Source organism: Pagrus major, chromosome 19 (genome assembly GCF_040436345.1).
Source record: "Pagrus major chromosome 19, Pma_NU_1.0".
Taxonomy (NCBI): domain Eukaryota; kingdom Metazoa; phylum Chordata; class Actinopteri; order Spariformes; family Sparidae; genus Pagrus; species Pagrus major.
This window is the reverse complement of record NC_133233.1, coordinates 17,313,194-17,333,099: the sequence shown is the minus strand read 5'-3', so window position 1 is coordinate 17,333,099 and position 19,906 is coordinate 17,313,194. Positions and strand designations below refer to the sequence as shown.

Here is a 19,906-nt window from a genome sequence, read left to right as displayed (position 1 = left end):
TGTTACACAATACTATCCCAGCTCTTTCTCAGCATCACTGCCTGAAGCATGTTACTAACCCCCTAAAAATCTCTCTAGCTCGCAGTTTTCTGCTTTTACTCGTCACTTAACTAGATCTTCGAGTCTACAAAATCCCCACAGACTCAGAATTTAAACCCCCAGTCATTTTGACAGGGAATGGGACCCAGTTGCTTAAAAAAAGAAACCCCGTTAAGCTCTTCAGCAACGCCCAACCGTGGCCCCGCCTCCTCCATTCGCAGCACCGCTCTCGAGCTGGGGAGTCTCCCTGTCAATCATTCTGTTCGAGAGAGGCTATTGGTTAATATGAACGCCCTTCATGTGTTAAAGCCCCTGCTTTGAGATATGATTGGTTGACGTGGCCGGTGGGCGTGACCCTGTCCTCAAAGGATTTTTCCCCGGAGTGGCCAGACGGGCTGGGGGACACAGGATGGAAGAGCTAATGGGAGTATCTAACGGGACATGCGGACGGGCTGGATTCTTCTAATATTTCAAGTGCTGGTGAGGGTCTTATGATACTTTTTACAACGACTATTAATACCCTTTATCTAGACGATTCAATTTCTGTGGCTATTTCTGTTAACTGTAGCCTCATTTGTCCAAACTAATAACTCGACCACTGGACATAAGCTAGCTAACCAAGTGGTCAGTTGGAGCGGACCCCCAGTTGAGGATAATAAACGGACTCTCCATAGCCGAAACCTGCCTTGGGAATGTTGTATTTTAGCCGCTGCCGGGTAACTTTGACCAGATAAATGATGTTGGTTGTGCCCAGGCGTGTTAATCAGTTTATTAGGGAACCTATGCATAAATCGGCAGGTTGGATTTAAGATTAAAACGGACAGAAATCCACGGGAACCGAGGTAGATGAACAGATGTGGGTCAGTCCATCAGTAACGGGAAGCGACGGTGCGGAACAGTGATTGATCGCGGTTGCCATTAGTTTACGCCTGTGTGTATGTGTGTGTGTTCCTCTGAATGTGCGTGTCCGTGCGTGTATCATCATCAGCCTGTGGGCAAGAGAGAAAGGGTGTGTGTGTGTGTGTGTGTGTGTGTGTGAGGAGGAGAAATAGGGAGTTTTAAGACATGAAACGCCAATATAATACGTTATGGTAACTTGAGCATGACATTCATGTGATGATATTTAACCTGAAATCCATGCTGAATGATTTAATATAAATGGTGGCAACTTCGTTATACAGTAGATACTGATATTATAATGTCATTTTACCGTACATTCATGGCATATCACCATTATCTAGCCTGCAGCTATTAATCATGAACCGACCACATTTTAGATTCATTAATTATTGAGTAATCTCATCTATGAAATGGTCAATTTAACTCAAAACAAATGCAAAACATGGACCTCAAAGTGAGAAATGGTTAGAGTTCATATTTCTTAATTATTCTGATAAACGGCTCCCAAAAAAGGAGAAAAGCAAACCATTTATGGCCATGAATCAATTAGTTTAATGGATGAATGAATCAGCTGATTATCCCATTGTATCACCATTAGGATTATGACAACTTGGGGTCATGTTTGCATTAAAAAGTCAGTGTTTTGACTGAGAGTAATCCTCCAGATTTACTCCAGATTAAGGCAGGGTTGTATGGTTGAATACACTGGAAATCTTCAGATATCAATGTATGTCACAATATGGCATTAATATGCAAAATCACCTATTACATTATTAAAGTGATGTCAAAGCAATCAAAAATGAACATTTCAGGCATAAAAAAAGCGCTAGTTTCTAATCGCAGTTTGCTCTGAATCATTAATTTTGACAACATAAATTTATATAATGAGAGATTGATAAGATCATATCATCCCGTTATGATTTTGCTGAAAGTCAGTAATCAGTATTATTTAATTATTGCCCAGCCCGAACAGAAACTCTGCCTTTTGGCTACTAAGAAGACGGTTAAAGTTATGGCAAAGCTTCCTGTCCTACTCTGGATTTACTATGCTGTAGACACTTTTAGTTCTTCACAGGCACAGTACCATGAATTTTTAACCACGGCTGCCCCTGAGTAGTACTGGTCCGTTCTTGGACAGGCACAGTGTCACACAGCAGAATTCTTTTTTTTACGTCATATTTAGGGCAGTGTGACCTGACGTAATCCAGTTTGCATTATTCATAACGTCAGAACAAGCAGAACAGCCTGCAACACAAGAAGCTGTACTCGGCTCATAAATTGCTAATGACTCCCCTTTCAGATCTTAATGGAGTTCTCACATCTGTAGTAAAGGCCTCTTGAATCTGTGCGTGTTGGCGTAGAGATGTGGGCATCCTGCAGGAGTCACAGGGGGAGTGTGTTTTTCACCCTGAGTGCAGCCTGAATGTCACCCTTCTGACGATCAAAGACATTTTTGCTGCTGATGGGACTATTTACACACTGCTAATGAGACATTTGAGAGGCTACCTGATGTGTTTGTAACCATTTGCATGCCTGAATGCCTCCGTGTGCATGCTGAGATGTAATAAATTAAGCATCCACACACATCAGAAAAAGGATTTGAGAGTGAGAATCTATGTTTGAAAGCATACGCTAATGCAATCCTCTGTGGTGTTTGGGTGAGATGTTCAGACATTACTCTCCCTTTTTTGCCCCTGTCTTTCTCCCCGAGCGAGTGGTGGATGAAGGAGGAGGAGCGCCTGCTTGCTACGCTTTCATTGCAAGAGTACAGGGGGCCTTAAAGAAGGTCGAAGAGGAGGAGGAGGAGGAGGAGGGGTGAGGATGCATGGGAGAGCTAGCGCTGTTGCCGTGTGAACGGAGCTCTATTGTCCCGGGAACCTTTCAGTGGCTTCCCCGAGGTCCCTGTTCCAACCCCTCCCCCCACCCCAATACTCTCTTTCTCCCCTCACACACACACAAACACATAAACACACACTTTGTCCACCTCTTAATGATACACACAACTCTCTCACACACTGTCTCATTCACTGTCTCTTGTCTGTCTTATCCCAGTTTTGGTGTCTCTCTCTCTCATGCACCCTCCACTTTCCCCTCATTTCTCACAAGCAGACACGGCCCGTCCCTCCTCCCTCCTCCTGCCTGCCCCCAGTCGCTCATTATTTCGCCTCATTGATGTGATTGTCATGCCAGCCAGACAGTAAAAGCAAAAACATGCAATCTTCTCATTTGCATCACCTCCTTCTCATCCAGTCCAATCCTATAAGAGGCACAGTGTTTCCAAAATGTTTATGTAGACGGCTAAATCCGAGGAGCTCTTTGGCTCCAAAACCAGACCTTATTGAATGTATTCAGTGTCCTTTGTGGCAGCACATGATGGTGTAATTTTACCCTTTGTTTTCTCTTATTGGCGTGAGGCCGCTGGGGTTTGCAGGGGGTCGCTAGCTGAGAAAACGGGGCCAGATGAGGACTCGGCTGGTGGGAATTGGCCTCAGTGAGCAGAAGTGTCTCTTTTCGGTCTTGGACAGCTGGAATGACACGATCTGTAATTACAGTGGTTTCCTGCTAGGGCACTGATAGCATAGCACTGCCACTTGCTTCGTTGGTGAATTTATTGTATTGAAGATGTAACCTCAACACACCCTTATTTTTTGTCTCCCATGAGATAATTATAAAAATATTTTAAGCCACTTAGGAGACCCTAAAAAACGTATCAAAATCAAAAGAAATTTGATTATAAATGAATATCTGCAAGGTTAAAAAATATGAGCTGTATTTCCAGTACCTGTCAGCTATTATTAGCCTTCTGTCGCACTGCCAGAGCTCCTGTGTCTGTCCAACCTGCTGTTCTCTGAAGTGATTTTGTTATTTCTGGCGTAGCTGCACAGTAAAAAAAGAAACTCTGGAACTGCAATTAAGGGTGGACCATTTGATTGACAGATCTAACATATTGTGTTGAGATGGTTAGGGTGTGTGCACGTTTCCATCTGTCTTCCCGGTTGCTTCTTGAGCCATAGCTGTATTGTTCTGGCCAAGTGTCGAGACAGGAAGGAGAGATGTGACCAGGAAACAGGAGCCAGGCTGAGACCACAAAAACAGGAAGCAGGAAGAGGCAATGATAAGATGGCTGCTCTGGTGCACCCTGGGATTTCTCCCGCTTTGAGTAATTGTCTGTAGTCCTTTGAACTACAGAGTTTAGAGCGTCTGATCAAAGCTAATGAGGGTTTTATTTAGATGGTCAACATGAGGGGAAATGTGTCTATGTGAAGCTGTATGCATCTTACACTTCAGGTGTTTTTTCTTGTTCAGCAACAGTGTGTTCGTTTATGTAAATTCCCGTTTGGCGTGCTCCATCTTTTCCTGCGTTTTTTGGTGTTTATCTGACCATATCCATGAATCTCTGTTTGTGTCAGGGTTCCAGCTGGGCCAGTGACAAGCTGGTCTGGGATTAGCTGGCACCCTGTATCTTCTCATCCCTAATGCTTTAATCTCTCTGCTGGTTGCCACAAGTCTTCTGGCTTTGGGACACTGTTGGTCATCACTGTTGCTTTTCTGGCCATCGGCTCACCCGTGTTTTCTTTGGTTGAATATACATTACAACATGTACGTTTGCATTGGTATGAGATTTTCACGGTATGATAATCATTTCAGAAAATGTCACGGCTGTTATTATGAGTTACAATGAGCCTTGAAGGATGAAAACAGAAGGATATTTTTGGTTGAATGAACGCTTTATTATAATTTTAAAAAAGAGATTATGTCCTGACAGAGATGAAACTTGATATGAACTTCAAATGTGTATAAACAACACTAACACTGTAGATTTAATACCTTGATAAGCAAATGTACACGGTACGATCAATTTTCATACCACAGTGTACCTTGAAATCCTATCTTATATACTTATCGATATTCATAGAATGCTCTTAAAATGACAGTAATGTCATTTATCGCAATTATTTCTGTGACAATATATCATTTAAAGGCTGTCTCTTATTACAACAAAAACAGCTGCATAAAAAAAACTGCACCGACATGATGTTTATGCACATTCATTTATAAAGAGAACATGACTTGCAGCAGGTGATTGCATTCGGCCATAACTTTGCCTTCATGTTCGCCATCATCACTCATAAATTACAGCTTGGTGATGCTGACAAATGCTGACACAAGCTTTGACATTTCAAGTCAGTGCCCTGGAATAAAAAAAATAATTATTGGTGCTTTGTGCAATATTTAATCTAAACTAGCTATGTGTGATATGTATCAGGCTGATACATTTTCTTATTATTTTCTGTTCAAGTAATTTTTCCCCCAAAAAAATCCAGTTTCTCCATTGACAAAATATGAAAATATGAAAAACGAATGAAAACTTTCTTTTAGAGATTATAATGCAGGAAAAGATGCTGATGATAATTTATAATTATTTAATTTGATGTCATCAGTAAAATTGACTTTGTAACAAGTGTTTGATAACCTCATTTGGGGGATCATTGTCAAAAATGTGTGTATGTTGGCAGGTTTATATCAATAATCTAATATCGGTGTCAACATTGGTCGAGTATCAGTCGGGCTCTACTATCTTTGAGTTATGGACAGTTGATCGGACTAAACAAACAATAATGTAAATATCAATGTGTCAAATTTGGCTCCAGGAAATCTTTACGGTTTCCTGACATTTTATAAATGATTCATCAATTAATTGAGAAAGTAATCAGCAAATAAATTGATACTTAAAAGATTTTTAGCTGATTAAAACTATATTTTTATGTTGTCATATTATTATATTGTCACAGTCTCTCTCTATATATATATTGATATATGTTTATCCCAGCTCTATGGCAGATACAGTGTCCAGTGGAGTGTGTTTGTGGTCAGTGGGTCAGAAGCATCTGGCTAGCATCTGTTCTTCTGATTTAAGTCTCTTTAATCCAGCCACCAGTTTCTAAACCAGTGTGTCTTTGCCCCCTGTGTTTCCCTGCAGTGTGTGTCGGTGTGAGGCCTCGCCATGCCGCTGGTGAAGAGGAACATCGAGCCCCGTCACCTCTGCCGAGGGGAGCTCCCCGAGGGCATCGGCAGCGAGCTGGAGTGTGTGATGAACAACACGCTCTCTGCCATCATCCGTCAGCTCAGCAGCCTGAGTAAGACACACACCCGCGTAGACAAACACATGCACACAATGTCGCCCTTTGCGATGAGAAAACAGCCGCTACACAAATAGAGGTTTTTGTGTAACATTAAAAAACAGACTGAAACTACAGCACCCTGAGGCCTTAACACCAGAAACTTGAGCATGACGACAGTCTACAGTGTGTGTAGCCTCTTTGTGGCAGGACAAGATCACATGCTTTCATCATTAATCCTGAAGCTGTGATTGATTTGGGGTTGTCATGGTTACAGGGCCTGGGGTCACAGGGGTAGCAGCAGACTTACAGCAGACTGGAACACGGAGGGTTGAAATGTAATCCTTTTAGAAAGCTCTGCAAAAATGAACTTACGTGGACAGCTGTGTGCACACAGACTGTGTGTGTTTAAGTCTGTGTGTGTTTGCGTGACCGGATGGGTGTGTGTTAACTCTGTTTGCATGCAGAACTGTTTTATATTGATTGTTATGCTCACTGTAAATGCATTAGACAGAGTAAGTACAGCATGTATTTTCCCATCCATCTTCCATTCCCATGTCCTTGTTTCATAACCCGTCAACACTGTGCTATGTGTTGTCAGTTGACAGTTCCCCTCGCCTGTTTATCCTCAGCTGCACCCATTTTCCCTCCCTCACAATGACTGTGTAAAAAAGTTCATTCTGAAGCTCAGTGGCATTAATTTAAAACAGTCTCTTTCCCAGTCATATCCATGTTCTTATTGTGTCAAGTTCCTGCGTTGGGAGTGGGCCTTTCAACAGCAGCTGTGGGGTCTATATATAAATGCCCACGCAGGCCTGGAGTGGTCTATCTACAGGCTACATACACTTTGCATGTCTGTGTGCACATGTGTGTGTTCAAGAGGACCATAAGAATCCTCAGGAGAGGTCAGAGTTGACTGGTCTCAGCATGCCGGATCTGAGATTCTTCCTTCCTCTAAATATTTTTCCTGCAGCCCTTCCTGTCAGCAGGAGGGACACAAATAGCCCTCAGCTTGTGTTTGTATGCCTTACAACCTTTTTACACAGTGCTCTATAATTAATCAGTGTTAGAGCAGTGTTGAAACTATTCTGGGTGGATTTTTAACCTGTTGACATTCAGGGAAGATATTTTTTTATCCATGTCTTTCCATTTCAGCACTGCTGAATTTTGCAATCTTGTAGTAAAAAGCCTTTTACAAACATTAGCCCTGGGCTAGGGTCCCCTCAGCCTCAGTTATAGCTTCATTAACCCTGAGCTAACAGTAATTTTTCACTTAAAACTTTTAATGCATGTTACTTCCTCCTCCAGCCCCTACTGAACCCCATGTCAGGGTTCTTTATTCCCAAAAATACAGGGTTAGGAACACACGTGTGAATTGGAGTTGAAACAAAAACAACATTTTTAACATTCAATAGGGAGGCACCAATTCATTGACCAAGCAATGGTATCAGCCGATGTTACCTTGTTGACTGCTATCAGCCTATCAGCAAACCAGATGATGACATTCACCAATTAGCAGTGGCTGATGTTTATCTGTTGTGTTACATTAATGAGCTACTGGCTTGTGACATCCCTGCCGTCAGTTCTTAAGGATGTGTAAGTACTGAAAAAATCACATGGCTGTGAATGTTTAAAGGCGAAACCCACCTTACACACTATGTCTTATATGAATGACAAACATTTACCAATAGGGCTTGTATTGATTTAACAACGTACAGGACCCAAGTGACAACCATCTTGCCTGACTCTCTAAACAAGCACTAACTCCTGTGCATCAGTTATATTTTGCATTAATTACCCTTGATTAATTACCCCTTACCCTCTTTATTTTTAGTTGACATTTGTGGTATTGTTCTCTTTGTATTTTATTTGATTTTATTTATTATTTAAATGCAGATTTACTATTTTGAAGAGGATTTCACTGATGGTTTGTAATGCCACTATGAGTGTACAATTCATGTAAAATCAATGAACACATTTGGATATTGCCATCAAGGAAACTTCTAGTCTTGGCAGCTTGCAATAGGGGATGTATTGAAGCTCTGTTCACAATGACCAGTCTGTTGTTTCTCAGATCTTTGAGTCCATATGTGTGAACATCTGGATGGTTGCCACGGGTTCATGAATAATGATGTAGTTACCCCTTTTCTTCTTGTAAACAAGTGTTTAAGAGTGTGAAATATTGCCATATTCTACTTTTAGTCACTAAACACCAACACTAGATTAATGTAAGAATGAGGTACATGTTGTAGGATTTCTGTTGTCGGTGCAGTTTAATTTATTAATGAGGAATGTTTCTATATAGAGCTGTATGAGATGCAATTTCCCGCACTCTCTCAAGCCCCCACATTGTGTCACATTACCCTTGTATTGATTGGACCTCAGTCTCTGTGGAGATTTACTTGGCTCCAGATAATGATTACAAGTCTCCATCTTTCTCTCAAATTTCCCGTCTCTGTCTCTTTCCACTGTTCCTTTTCAGGTAAACATGCGGAGGACATATTCGGTGAGCTGTTCAAAGAGGCCAACACCTTCTATCTGCGTGCCAGCTCCCTTCAGGACCGCATTGACCGGTTGGCCGTCAAGGTCACACAGCTGGACTCCACCGTCGAAGAAGGTGAGTCAGATGTTAGAGGTCTCATTGTCCATTGTTTATTTGTTTATTCTCTCAGTAAACCAGTCATTTCACCACTCATTTTTCCTCCTCTTCCTCCTTTTATGTTCTCAGTTTCGCTACAAGACATCAACATGAGGAAAGCCTTCAAGAGCTCCACCACTCAGGACCAGCAGGTGGTGTCCAAGAGCAGTGTGCCCATTCCTGTCCGAGAGATGTACAACCTGAGCGACAAGCCTCCACCACTCAACATCCTCTCCACTTACAGGTCAGTGTTGATGATGCACGCACACTCACTAAACACTCCAGCTTCATCACAACCATATTTTACAGAATTAATAAGTCACTTTTCAATCAAGAGCTTTTGCTTTTTCTCCCAACGCAGTTTTCAAACATTGACAAGGAGTTTAATAGTGAAATTATATCACAACCTTGAATGCTAGTCACTCAGTGCTGCATGTTGAGTGTGTTTTTGGCCAAAAAGTATTTGATAGTATTTGATTGAGCAGGACTCCCTGGAAGAAGAGATGTTGTATCTCAATGGGACCTTCCTGGCTAAAGAAAGAGTAAAGCTCTCAAAATGTGAAAATGTGAAAAATTAAATAGTTTAAAATAATGACTGCAGACAAAATTCTAACATTTCTTGACTCATTTTTAACTATACCATACAAGAAAAGCAATTGTACCCTATCCAGTTTCATGATGCGAAACACAGAACAAACATTGGATCTTAAATGGCTTCAATTAAAATAATGCCTTCTACTTTATAACTTTGACAGTAATACTTACAGTTATCCACTGTTCTTGACCCTTTTGGCTCATTTCTGACCTACATTCACAATGAAACAGCACATTTCGTGCTATTTCCTGCTGCTATTTGGTAACTGCTTTTATCCACTGTGCTTTCCAGTACTTTGGGTGCATTACATATTTAGCATGGCGGAGTCCGATGGGAATCCAACTGCTAAACCTGACTACATAGCACACTTTTCTCTCCCTTTCTCCAGTCTTCCCATCTCTCTGCCTTTTCACTCCTTCATCCTGTCATTTCCTGTTATGTTACTTCTGTCATAAAATGCAGCATAATTTCACCCATTTTACTTCCATCAGCCTCCTCCACTTTTGCAATATTCATAGTCTCACATGTTTTATACCCAACTTAGTCTTCCCACACTGAGCCCACTGTATTTTTATTGTATCTGACTCTGCTTCATGCCATTTTCTTTACAAAGACATTTCCCACCTGTATAACCTTCTTGGTGTCTGTTTGTGTAGGGATGATCACAAGGAAGCACTTAAGTTCTACACCGATCCCTCCTACTTCTTTGACCTGTGGAAGGAGAAGATGCTGCAGGACACAGAGGATAAGAGGAAAGAGAAGAGGAAGCAGAAGGTACAAGTCTCTCTACAAGTATCTCTCACAGATCATGACATCTTTTAATGTACAATTACAGTTTATTTTGGTCAGATTTAGAGATTAAACTTGCCTGCAAGTCGTGCACTTTTCTTTCCCGGATTTTCAGAAATAGAAGAATCAGTAACCAAATATTATTATGAGGTCAGTTTCTAACATTCCGTCACGGTACATGCCACAAAATATGTTACTTCCCACTGGAACTCATTTTATTCTTCTTCTTGTATATAAAAAAAAAACACAGTAAAGGGAAACCAGCCCTTAAAGTGACATCAAGAGGTTGATTTTAACAAAACAAAATGGCCTAAATGCTCTCTTTGTCTCTCTGTCTTAGGAGCAGAGGCGTTGTGTGGATGGGACGCTACAGAGGGAGGTGAAGAAGGTTCGAAAGGCAAGGAACCGTCGGCAGGAGTGGAACATGATGGCTCTGGACAAAGAGCTGAGGCCGGACCATCGACACACCATACACCGAGACAGAGGGGCTTCCTCTGAGGGCTCGATGTCACCAGAGAACAGGTACGATCACTGCTTAATGTTCCTGATTCTTCTAAGAAACATTTAATGTTTGCATAATTTCTATATTTAATTTTTTGGCTCCTTCTCTTCAACCTTCCCATTCTCTCTATCAGGGGACACGGTGCTGATCAGCTCCACTACCCCAACTCCATGAACCATGCCGGCCACGCCCACACCTACTCCGGCCCGCCGCCCAGCATCCTGGCTGCCCAGATGGCTGCAGGGCACGGCCCCCGCGGTGCAGGTGAACACGAGAGTAGAGGAAGAGCTATGATGGCCTATCAGGGTGGGACACTGGGCCGCGTTCACCACCACCAGGTCCCACTGCCTCCTCCACCCTCTGAGGCAATGAACGGGGGCTCCATGTCTCTTCCACCTATGGACTACAGGTAAACATACAGAACAGAGTGACACATTTTTCACGTGTTCTTATTGCTGTATTACAAACTTCAGGCTTCATTCAAGGTCTCAAGGTTGGGAGTAGTCTTGATTTACTCCTTGTAAATTGCTTAATTTTTAACATAATCTGTTGTTTCATCTAAACAATCACTCATGTAAACCAAAAAATCTTTAACATTTGAAATGAAACAATCCTGTCTTCATATTTGTTTGTTGTCTCCTGGCATCGAAATGAGCAAGAATTAAATAATTGTGATCATAATGTACAATCAATGCCAAATTAACTCTCCGTAAAATAAACAAAGGGACAATATACATAGATTGCTGTGGGTATAAAGGAATTCTGTAGAGTTTAATTTTCGCAATTACAATTATAGCAATTAAGATGATGATTTCCTGGGGATGAGACTCATTTAAGTTTAGGCGTTTTTTTTATGTATAATTTTCTGATTTTTCACTAATAACAGGCAACAAAACGTGATATATATATTTAAAAAAAACTCATCACATACAATTCATATACATATCAACCAGTATGGGGTCAGAGGAGAGGGTACAATGTCCATTATCCTTCATCCATAATCAAATGATACTTAATCCACTCATAAACTCTGAGCTAATGCTGCCACCTAGTGGGTCAAGTCTTTATGCTTTCAAACCCTGAAGAATGTACTTTCTATGTAGTACAAATTGCTATAATGTTTGTCAACTCTACTTATTCTCTTTCATTTTCTCTCTCCTGCAGTATGGATGGTTATGCCAACACCGGTCCCCCTCCCCCACCTCCAGCCCCTCTCATCCCTTCTGCCCAGACTGCCTTTGCCTCACCTCCAGGAGGTCCGATGTCTCCTGGGCCAATGGTTGGTGCCGGTGGCTATGCTCCGCCTCCGCCACCTGTATCTGGAGCCCATGCAGCTCCACCTCCCCCTGGTCCCCCACCTCCTCCCCTTCCAGCTGGTGCCTCCCACTTCACAACCCACAAGATGTCCTCTGCACCTGCTGAGGCCACTGTGGTCAACGATGCCCGCAGTGATCTGTTGGCTGCTATACGTATGGGTAAGAGCTGTAGTCTGTGTGTATGTGTGCCCATTAAGATGTTTCATATTAATGTATATATGTGTTCATTTATATTACAAACAACCTATAACTGTGATAGCACTTATACAGTGCAGATAAAAAAATATTTTTTTACACTGATTACATAAATAGAACCTTTTATTGTCGAAGTAAAAACAGATCTCTACAAAGTGATCTAAATTAATGACAAACTTCGAAGGAGGGGAAAGGCATGGTTTCGAAATTAGTAAGTAGGGATAACATTTTTGTTAAATCTCTAGTGAAATCATTGTAAATCAATCAAACATACACTAACATTTGGAAAAAAAACAATGAATAAATAGCTTATTTTCATTGTTTGCAAACAGGGAAATAATTATGAAAAAAGGTTAATTAGCTATAAATTCACCATTCGTTAATGATGGTTATTATAAAGTGAAACTGAACTGTCAGTTGTAATCGTCCTCTGTTCTTGACCCTGATAGGACAAATTAGACCGAGGGAGCAGCTTTACAATGCAACAGTTATGTGAACGTTCACAGACATCTTTCACTTTACTTATCCATCATTTAGTTATATCTAATTTACTCCGAACAACATCAACATAATCTGGTGTTTCATCTAAATAATATTTAAAAATGAAACACTCCTGAAGTCATTTTTTTTGTCTCTGCACTGCGGCAATTTAGATGTGATGATAAAGGCTTTGAAAGTGCTTGAATTTGACTTGTATATAGCTAAACAAACCTTGTATTTAAGCTAAAACGTTCAAATACAGAGGGTTCCGTAATTTTTTTGATACTCAGCTTTTGTTTTTTTCGGATTTTATCAAGGAATCGGAATCTGGCATAACACTTTATAATTACCCTGATAAATGAATGGTACATTTATAGTTAATTAAACAGTTATTTCACTGTTAACAAACAATGAAATGCTTGATAAACCATTTTATGAAGGAATATTAAAGGTTTATATACATACCTTTTATAATGGCTATCCAAATAATGTGATGAACTACAGTGTTTAGTATACAAAGTATTAGGAACATTATTTCTAACTAAACAATTGCTTAATAAATGGTTTATAAAGAATTTCATTGTTTCCTAACAGTGGAAAGCTAGTAACTTAAGTTTAATCAACTATAACGTTTTATTAATGATCCTTATTATGAATTGTTACTGAATTAACCCATTTTTGATACTATTAACTGCATTTTAAGAGCCACTGTGTCTGTTAAAAACACATCTTTACATCCCATATTTTCCTGCAGGCATCCAGCTGAAGAAGGTGCAGGAGCAGCAGGAGCAGCAGGCCAAGAGGGAGCCGGTCGGAAACGATGTGGCCACCATCCTGTCGCGACGCATCGCTGTGGAATACTCCGACTCCGAGGACGACTCCGAGTTGGAGGAGAACGATTGGTCGGATTAACACACATCGAACCACTGAAGATACACACACACACACACACACACACGACCAGTCGATCTCACACTCACTTGAATGAATGCCTACCTTACCACGCACACAGGTTGTCACACACTTGTTTGCTGAAAACACACACACACACACACACACTACACCTACACACAATCACATGCTGTAGGTTGATATAAGCTGAATGGTCCAAAACTGGAATTCTGGGGGTGTATTCAAGATGCATAAACACTGTAAAGACACTAGTAATTTACTGTAACGCTGACCACTCTGTGAGACATTAACATATATTTCAGAGCATTGTGAATACACCCCAGTGGCTGTTTCTCTACCTGTTATAACACTATAGACTACCTGTGAAGGTGCTTAATTCATGTATAGTCCAAGCTTGAGAGCATTAGAAGAATTAGAAACTTTCCTCTTGAGCTAACCAATGTCTTTTTTTAATGTTTTTACTGAAACACTTGCCATAGATCATGAGGTGAGTTTTTAACATAACTGTAAGTGACGGACGAGCTCGGTGGAGGCTGCAGTCGTTGATTAAATGGATCCTGGCTGCTGAGGGAGTGAATGGGGAGAGCTGTTGAAGTGCTGTGTTGAGGATGGATGTAAAAAGTCTTATTGATCATAAATATGAGAATTGATTGAGCCATCTGCGTCTGCAATCGATCACTGCTGTACGGGAGGGGAGGGATTGGGGTCATGTATATGCTAGTGTGAGCTCTGTAACCTTTGACCCAGAGAAAAATAAAATGATGAATGAAGGATCACGGCTGCCCTGTCTCTTCACTGCTCCCACTGTCGCCATACATGAAGGGACACACACGTCAGTTTCCATGGTAACAGAACAGCTAAGATGGGGGTTGCCAGGGAAACAAGAAGAAAAAACAGGAGGGGATGAACAAATTAGTCGAGGCAGGAGTTTTTATGCACAGCACGTTTGTTTTTAATACAAAATTAACAAGATCTCTCAGTTGAGTGAACAAACCAAAGCAATAAAAAGTACAACTAACACCTTGGAAAAATAGACACCACGTTCACACAAATGTTTTTTTGTTTTTTCTTGTTTTTGTTTTTTACAATATCTCAGTTAAGTTAGTGCATGTTGATTATCGTCTATACGTTTCATTTTGCAGATACTTAAATTTGTTGTGCCATTTTCATCCAAAAAAATAAAGTGCATTTCACATTGAAAACTACGCGTACGTCTACACAAGATGCTGTTACTGTGGCGTCCTCCCATCGACATCCGACCCCCTCCCCACCCCACAACACACACACACGCACTCACAGGCCCTTAAGTGTTTTGATATTTAGCTCTAGATTAGTTACCATCGTAAAGACGCCACCTCCTCCTCCTCCTCCTCCTCGACATTGGCTACACATTTTCTCAAAAACAAACCCTTTCCTTTGTGTTAATACACCATTCAATAGATTAACAGGTGCGTGTATACAGAGAAGTATTACATCCAACATCACAGTCATTTACTATTCTTGGATACAAAGCCCTTGTTCACACCTGTTCGACCATGGAAATCCCGACAATGCTGCTGCTGGCGGCACGAGAGGAAAACATAAATCAATCAGAGAGAGCAGAAAGAGTTGTTTACCAATTTTTTTTTTTTACCCTCACACATCCCCCATCTGTGTAGCCAAATCCTCTCGATCGTCCTTTACAAACTGGTGCATATTGACGCGAGGAACCCGATGGAAGAAGAAACTCTACATTAACAGCCGAGGTGGAGAAATGTCATTCGAAAAAAGATGGTGCAACCCAACTTGTCCCTTTATAGTTTGCTTTGGTAGCACCATGCACGGTGGTTTTTAAAGTCCCTCCTCTTCAGCATGCCGTATTTACACAAACAAATGAGTCAAGAGGAGGGGGATATCAGTTTAAACAACGTGATTATTACTACATTCAGAAAAAAGGCTTTTACAGCGCCGTTATATTGTACAACATCAGAATCTGACAAACAAATTCAGGCCAGACTAAAGTGGAAAAAAATAGAACTTTTCAATGAATATAACAAAATAGACTTCTCTCCAAAGGTAAAGGAATAAGAGTTTGTGATGGTGTCTGATGTGCCAGACTGACCTGTTGGTGCTCATTGAATAACGCCAGGATTCAGTCTGACACTGTGCACAAGTTCACATACACAGGCTGCATCCAAATGCTTAGAAAATGCTGTTCTTCTGCTTTCCTTACTCATCCCAACTGGTGATCTGGAGGCCAGACGCTCCTTAAATGCCTCCATCAGACTGACCGAGAGGGGAGGCAGCAAGGAAGCAAAGAAGAAGCATTATCTGTGTAATTGGACGCGGCCTTTTTTAGCTCATAGATTCATTCAGAGGTCACTTATCGGACGCCTGCCTCGACCAGACTAGATTGATTTTTAAGTAGAATATTAGTGATATAGAGGAGACAGAAAACACACAGCAGGACTAGGATCCCAGTTCGTTCAGAGTCCCTCTCACTTTGGCTTGAAGTGCTGGAGCGTCCAGGTCCTTCTAAGTCCTATCAGTCCTCAATAAAAGCTCTACAAACACATAACGAGGCCACTTCTCTCAGAATTGACAGGAAGACTGGCAGCATTATCATCAAAAGGTCATGATGGGGGTCAACAGGAAGTCTTATTCCTGTTTTGACCTCTCCCTTCTGTCTCGGCTGACGACACAAGGAGCCAGATCATGGTCTGCTGCTGAGCTGCTGGATCACAGACATACACACACACACACACACACACACACACACACGGATACACACATGCACACACCCAGAGGCCATGCAACTCAAAGAAGATCACACAGCGAGACTCGAGGTTCACGACACTCAGGATGGTTCATATGCTCACAAAAGGCAGATGCAAAAAAAAAAAAAAAAAAAAAAAAAAATTAAAGGTCCCGATTGATCAAAGATTTTGGATCGGGAGAAGAAAATTGAGGAGCGAGTTGTTTTAACCCTTTCTGATGATGTGTCACTGAAGCAGCTCACCGAGCCCGTTCACTACAACACGTCCACCAACCCGAGCGGCCCCGTCGAGGTGCTCGACTCTGCAGGAAGAAGTCACGGCGGGACGTGGATCTTATTGCTGTCTGAGTATTGCTTTGCATCTAAAAGATAACTACCGATCACAGGCTAGTTATTGCTGACATGATTCTGAAGGAGCGAGGAATCAGCGCGCAAACTCAAATTAATGGATCACTAACTCAGAGCAGCTGGTGGGTGTTGAGATCTGTTGGGCTTCTGTTGAATTAGTACAAATCATGATCAAAGCCGAGCTGTACAGCGGAAATGGTAAGAAATTTCACATTTGTTTTTTCCCCAGAAAGGGGTGACCATCCTGGGATGATTGTAGCTCATTCAACGCGACACGTGTGCGGTGCACTGTGGTGGATTGTACATAAACAAAATTATTGAGGTCATGATGACGTCAGGGGAGCATGACACATCGCCCTGTGTGACCTACTCAGGAGGGGAAAATGAGATCTGGGCTTGTTGCATGCAAATTACACTGAAGTCTAGCATGCAGACCAGATATGATGTGGCTGGTGTGAGGCTCTGCAGGGGCCAAAAAAGATCAAATAAAGGAGATTTCCGCTCAAATATCACTTTTGATAAAAGGTTTGCAGTGATTTGATTATAAACGTGTTAAAGGTGCACTATGTGGTTTTTTTTAATCAGAAGATAGTGATTTTTTTAATGCCTAAACAACCTGAATAAACAAACTCTCTTTGTTTTCATGACTGAATAAACTGAATAAACAAACTGACCTTAAAGGACGACACAGTCTCATACTGTTTTGCTTTGTTTATATTTGGCGGACCCTGCCACCTTTCTAGCTTCAAACAGTGTTCTGGGGACCTTATTTCCCTCTGAGAACAGCTTGTTTACTCAGTTATGGGGTGTTATTACCTCAATAATATTGTAAATATTAAAATTCTGAGTTTGAATTTCTTCTCCAAAACTACACAGTGCCCCTTTAAATTAATCTCCTTTAAACTTCATTTACGGATTATACATTTGATATGATTTATCTTCAGATTATCATCAATCAGATGTATGGGGTCTCTCGAATAAATTATAATTAAACATTATATAACAATCTCCAGACATTCAAAAAGTCATAAGCAATCTCCATTTAAAAAGTGAAAGGGGACGTGGTTACATTATCCGACAGGCCTATATCCTATATTCGGTTTGGTGCCCCCGTTAATCTGGAGTTATTGGTGGGGTCTCCTGGGGGTTAGTCTAAAACACATTCACGCACAATCCAGAGAGAAAAAAGGGAGACAAGAGAAGGATCGGAGAGGCGAGGAGGAGAAAGAAGGAGCGGCTTGATTTTGTTTCTCAGCGTCTGTGGAGGACGCAGGGCGCGGATCAGAGAGCGCCGGGGTCTATTTATAGCTCACCGCGGCTGTTTAGCTTTCGACGCACGTTCAGAGTGCAGCAGCAGAGCGCCGGGATGCTGCTCCAGACGGGCTTTATGTGGAAATGCCTGCGCACTGAGCCGCGGCCGCTCTCTCCTCTCCCTCTGCGCGCACACACTGCTTTTGTTAATCCGCCGTGCGCTTTTACGCACGCACGCAAAAACTAATAATCCCTCCCTATTAGAAGAAAAACAAGCACGTGTCAAACCAAAGCTCCAGTGCTGTTAACTATATGCACATTGTATATACAGCGGCCGCCTGTGACACGTGACGCACTCAGCGCTCTGCAGGACAGAGGAAGGGCGTGGCACGCGATGAGCGGGAGGGGACGGGATGCAGGCCGCGCACTGGCCGCCTGCGCTGGGGAAGACAGTGAGATACCCTTGCCCTGTGGTGAGTGTAACAAAGAAAAAGACGCCATCCATCCAGGTGGACTGTGGGTAACCAACCAAACTTCCTCCGCCAGCGATATCTCCTGAAGCCACAGCCCACCGCCACGTCCCCTGACCTCCACCACCACCGCTGCTGCTGCTGCTCTCTTTGACACCAGACACATCCAGTGAGGAGCAGAGCTGACCCAGGGCGCCTCGCTCTTCCCACCTGGGTCTGCTTGGTCAGACGTCGCTAGGGGTCCGTGCACGCTGGGCCACGCTGGCCGGCACGCAACCGCAGCAGACCAGCCACAGCGCCTTCTGGATCTCCTGGTTCCTGAAGGCGTAGATGACCGGGTTGATGACGGAGTTGTAGGTGGCAGGCACCAGGGTGGCGTAGGTGTAGAGCGGAGGGTATGTGTAGTCGGCGATGAGGGAGTAGACGGTGAATGGCATCCAGCAGGCTGCGAAGGTGCCCAGGATGATGGCCAGCGTGGACACGCCCTTCCGCGTTGTGACGTAGTGGGGCGTGGCAGCCAGGAAGTGGTGCTGGAGGGCAATCTGGTGAGCGTGGCGCATCACGATCTTGCAGATCTGGACGTAGAGTTGCAGCATGAGCCCGAAGAGCAGCAGGAAGGACACGGACAGGACGGCGATGTTGTTCTTGGTGAGCGGCCGCACCACGCTGCAAGTGGCCTCCTCTGCTAGGCAGTTGACCCCTGTGACCGGCAGCAGGCCCAGACACAGGGAGAGGCCCCACAGCAGCACCAACATGGTGTAGGTGAAGGCCGCCGTCCGCTCTGAGTTGTAGGTGAGGGCATAGTACAAGGACAGGTAGCGGTCGATAGTGATGGCCAGCAGGCTGAAAACGGAGGCCGAGAAGGAGGCCACCACCAGGCCCACGGTCAGCAACTGGGCCGAGTCAGAATGAAGCAAGTAGGCACAGGTGAAGTGAAGCACCAGGCCCAGGCCGGCCAGCAGGTCGGCCAGCGCCAGGCTGCCGATCAACAGGAACATGGGCGCTCGCAGAGCCGGGTTCTGCCAGATCACCAGCACCACCAGGGCGTTCTCACAGGCTATCAGAGTCCCCGATGAGCACAGCACAATGTCCCAGGGGTTGACGAGCAGCGGCAGCTGGCTGGGCGGGAGGGAGTCCGGCGGAAACGTCCCCAGGCTGGTGCTGTTGTCCATCGGCCCCCCGCCTCCGCTGGCCCACGCTGTGGGGTCAGGGGTCAGCCAGCTGGGGGTCACCGCTGGCTCTTCACTCATTGTGCCCCCCGTCTGAAATGGACACAAACACACCATGATACCTCAGTTTGTAACAGCACTGGTGGCATGCAAAGAGGATCATGCATAGATCTGAAACACGTGTCTGTAGGTTTTTTTCTTTTTTCTACAATTTCATGCACTGAAGACAAAAACAGTGGGGGCCGTCTCTCTCCTGCCCCCACCCACCGCTGTGCACGCCACTGGATTTGTGTTGCTTTCACCTGTTTTAATCATTACACAACATTAACATTAACATCATACTGAAGATTATATTATCACAGGAGCAAACACGAACCTTTAATTCTCCCTCTATAGATAATGAAACACCACACAGCCGGTTAACAGG

General features: G+C 43.1%; 2 protein-coding genes across 2 annotated transcripts; one reads left to right on the top strand and one right to left on the bottom strand.

Annotated features, from left to right (window-relative positions):
* The first annotated feature begins 437 nt into the window (after positions 1-437).
* On the top strand, positions 438-14,257 carry wasf3b (WASP family member 3b). Its single transcript, XM_073488310.1, has 9 exons — positions 438-519; positions 5,921-6,077; positions 8,542-8,676; positions 8,788-8,941; positions 9,949-10,066; positions 10,422-10,603; positions 10,717-10,992; positions 11,748-12,058; positions 13,329-14,257. The coding sequence occupies exons 2-9, from the start codon at positions 5,945-5,947 to the stop codon at positions 13,484-13,486; spliced, it is 1,467 nt and encodes a 488-aa protein (XP_073344411.1). The 5' UTR covers positions 438-519; positions 5,921-5,944; the 3' UTR covers positions 13,487-14,257.
* Positions 14,258-18,534: 4,277 nt separating this feature from the next.
* On the bottom strand, positions 18,535-19,560 carry gpr12 (G protein-coupled receptor 12). The gene has a single exon (XM_073488681.1). The coding sequence runs from the start codon at positions 19,558-19,560 to the stop codon at positions 18,535-18,537; it is 1,026 nt and encodes a 341-aa protein (XP_073344782.1).
* Positions 19,561-19,906: the final 346 nt, after the last annotated feature.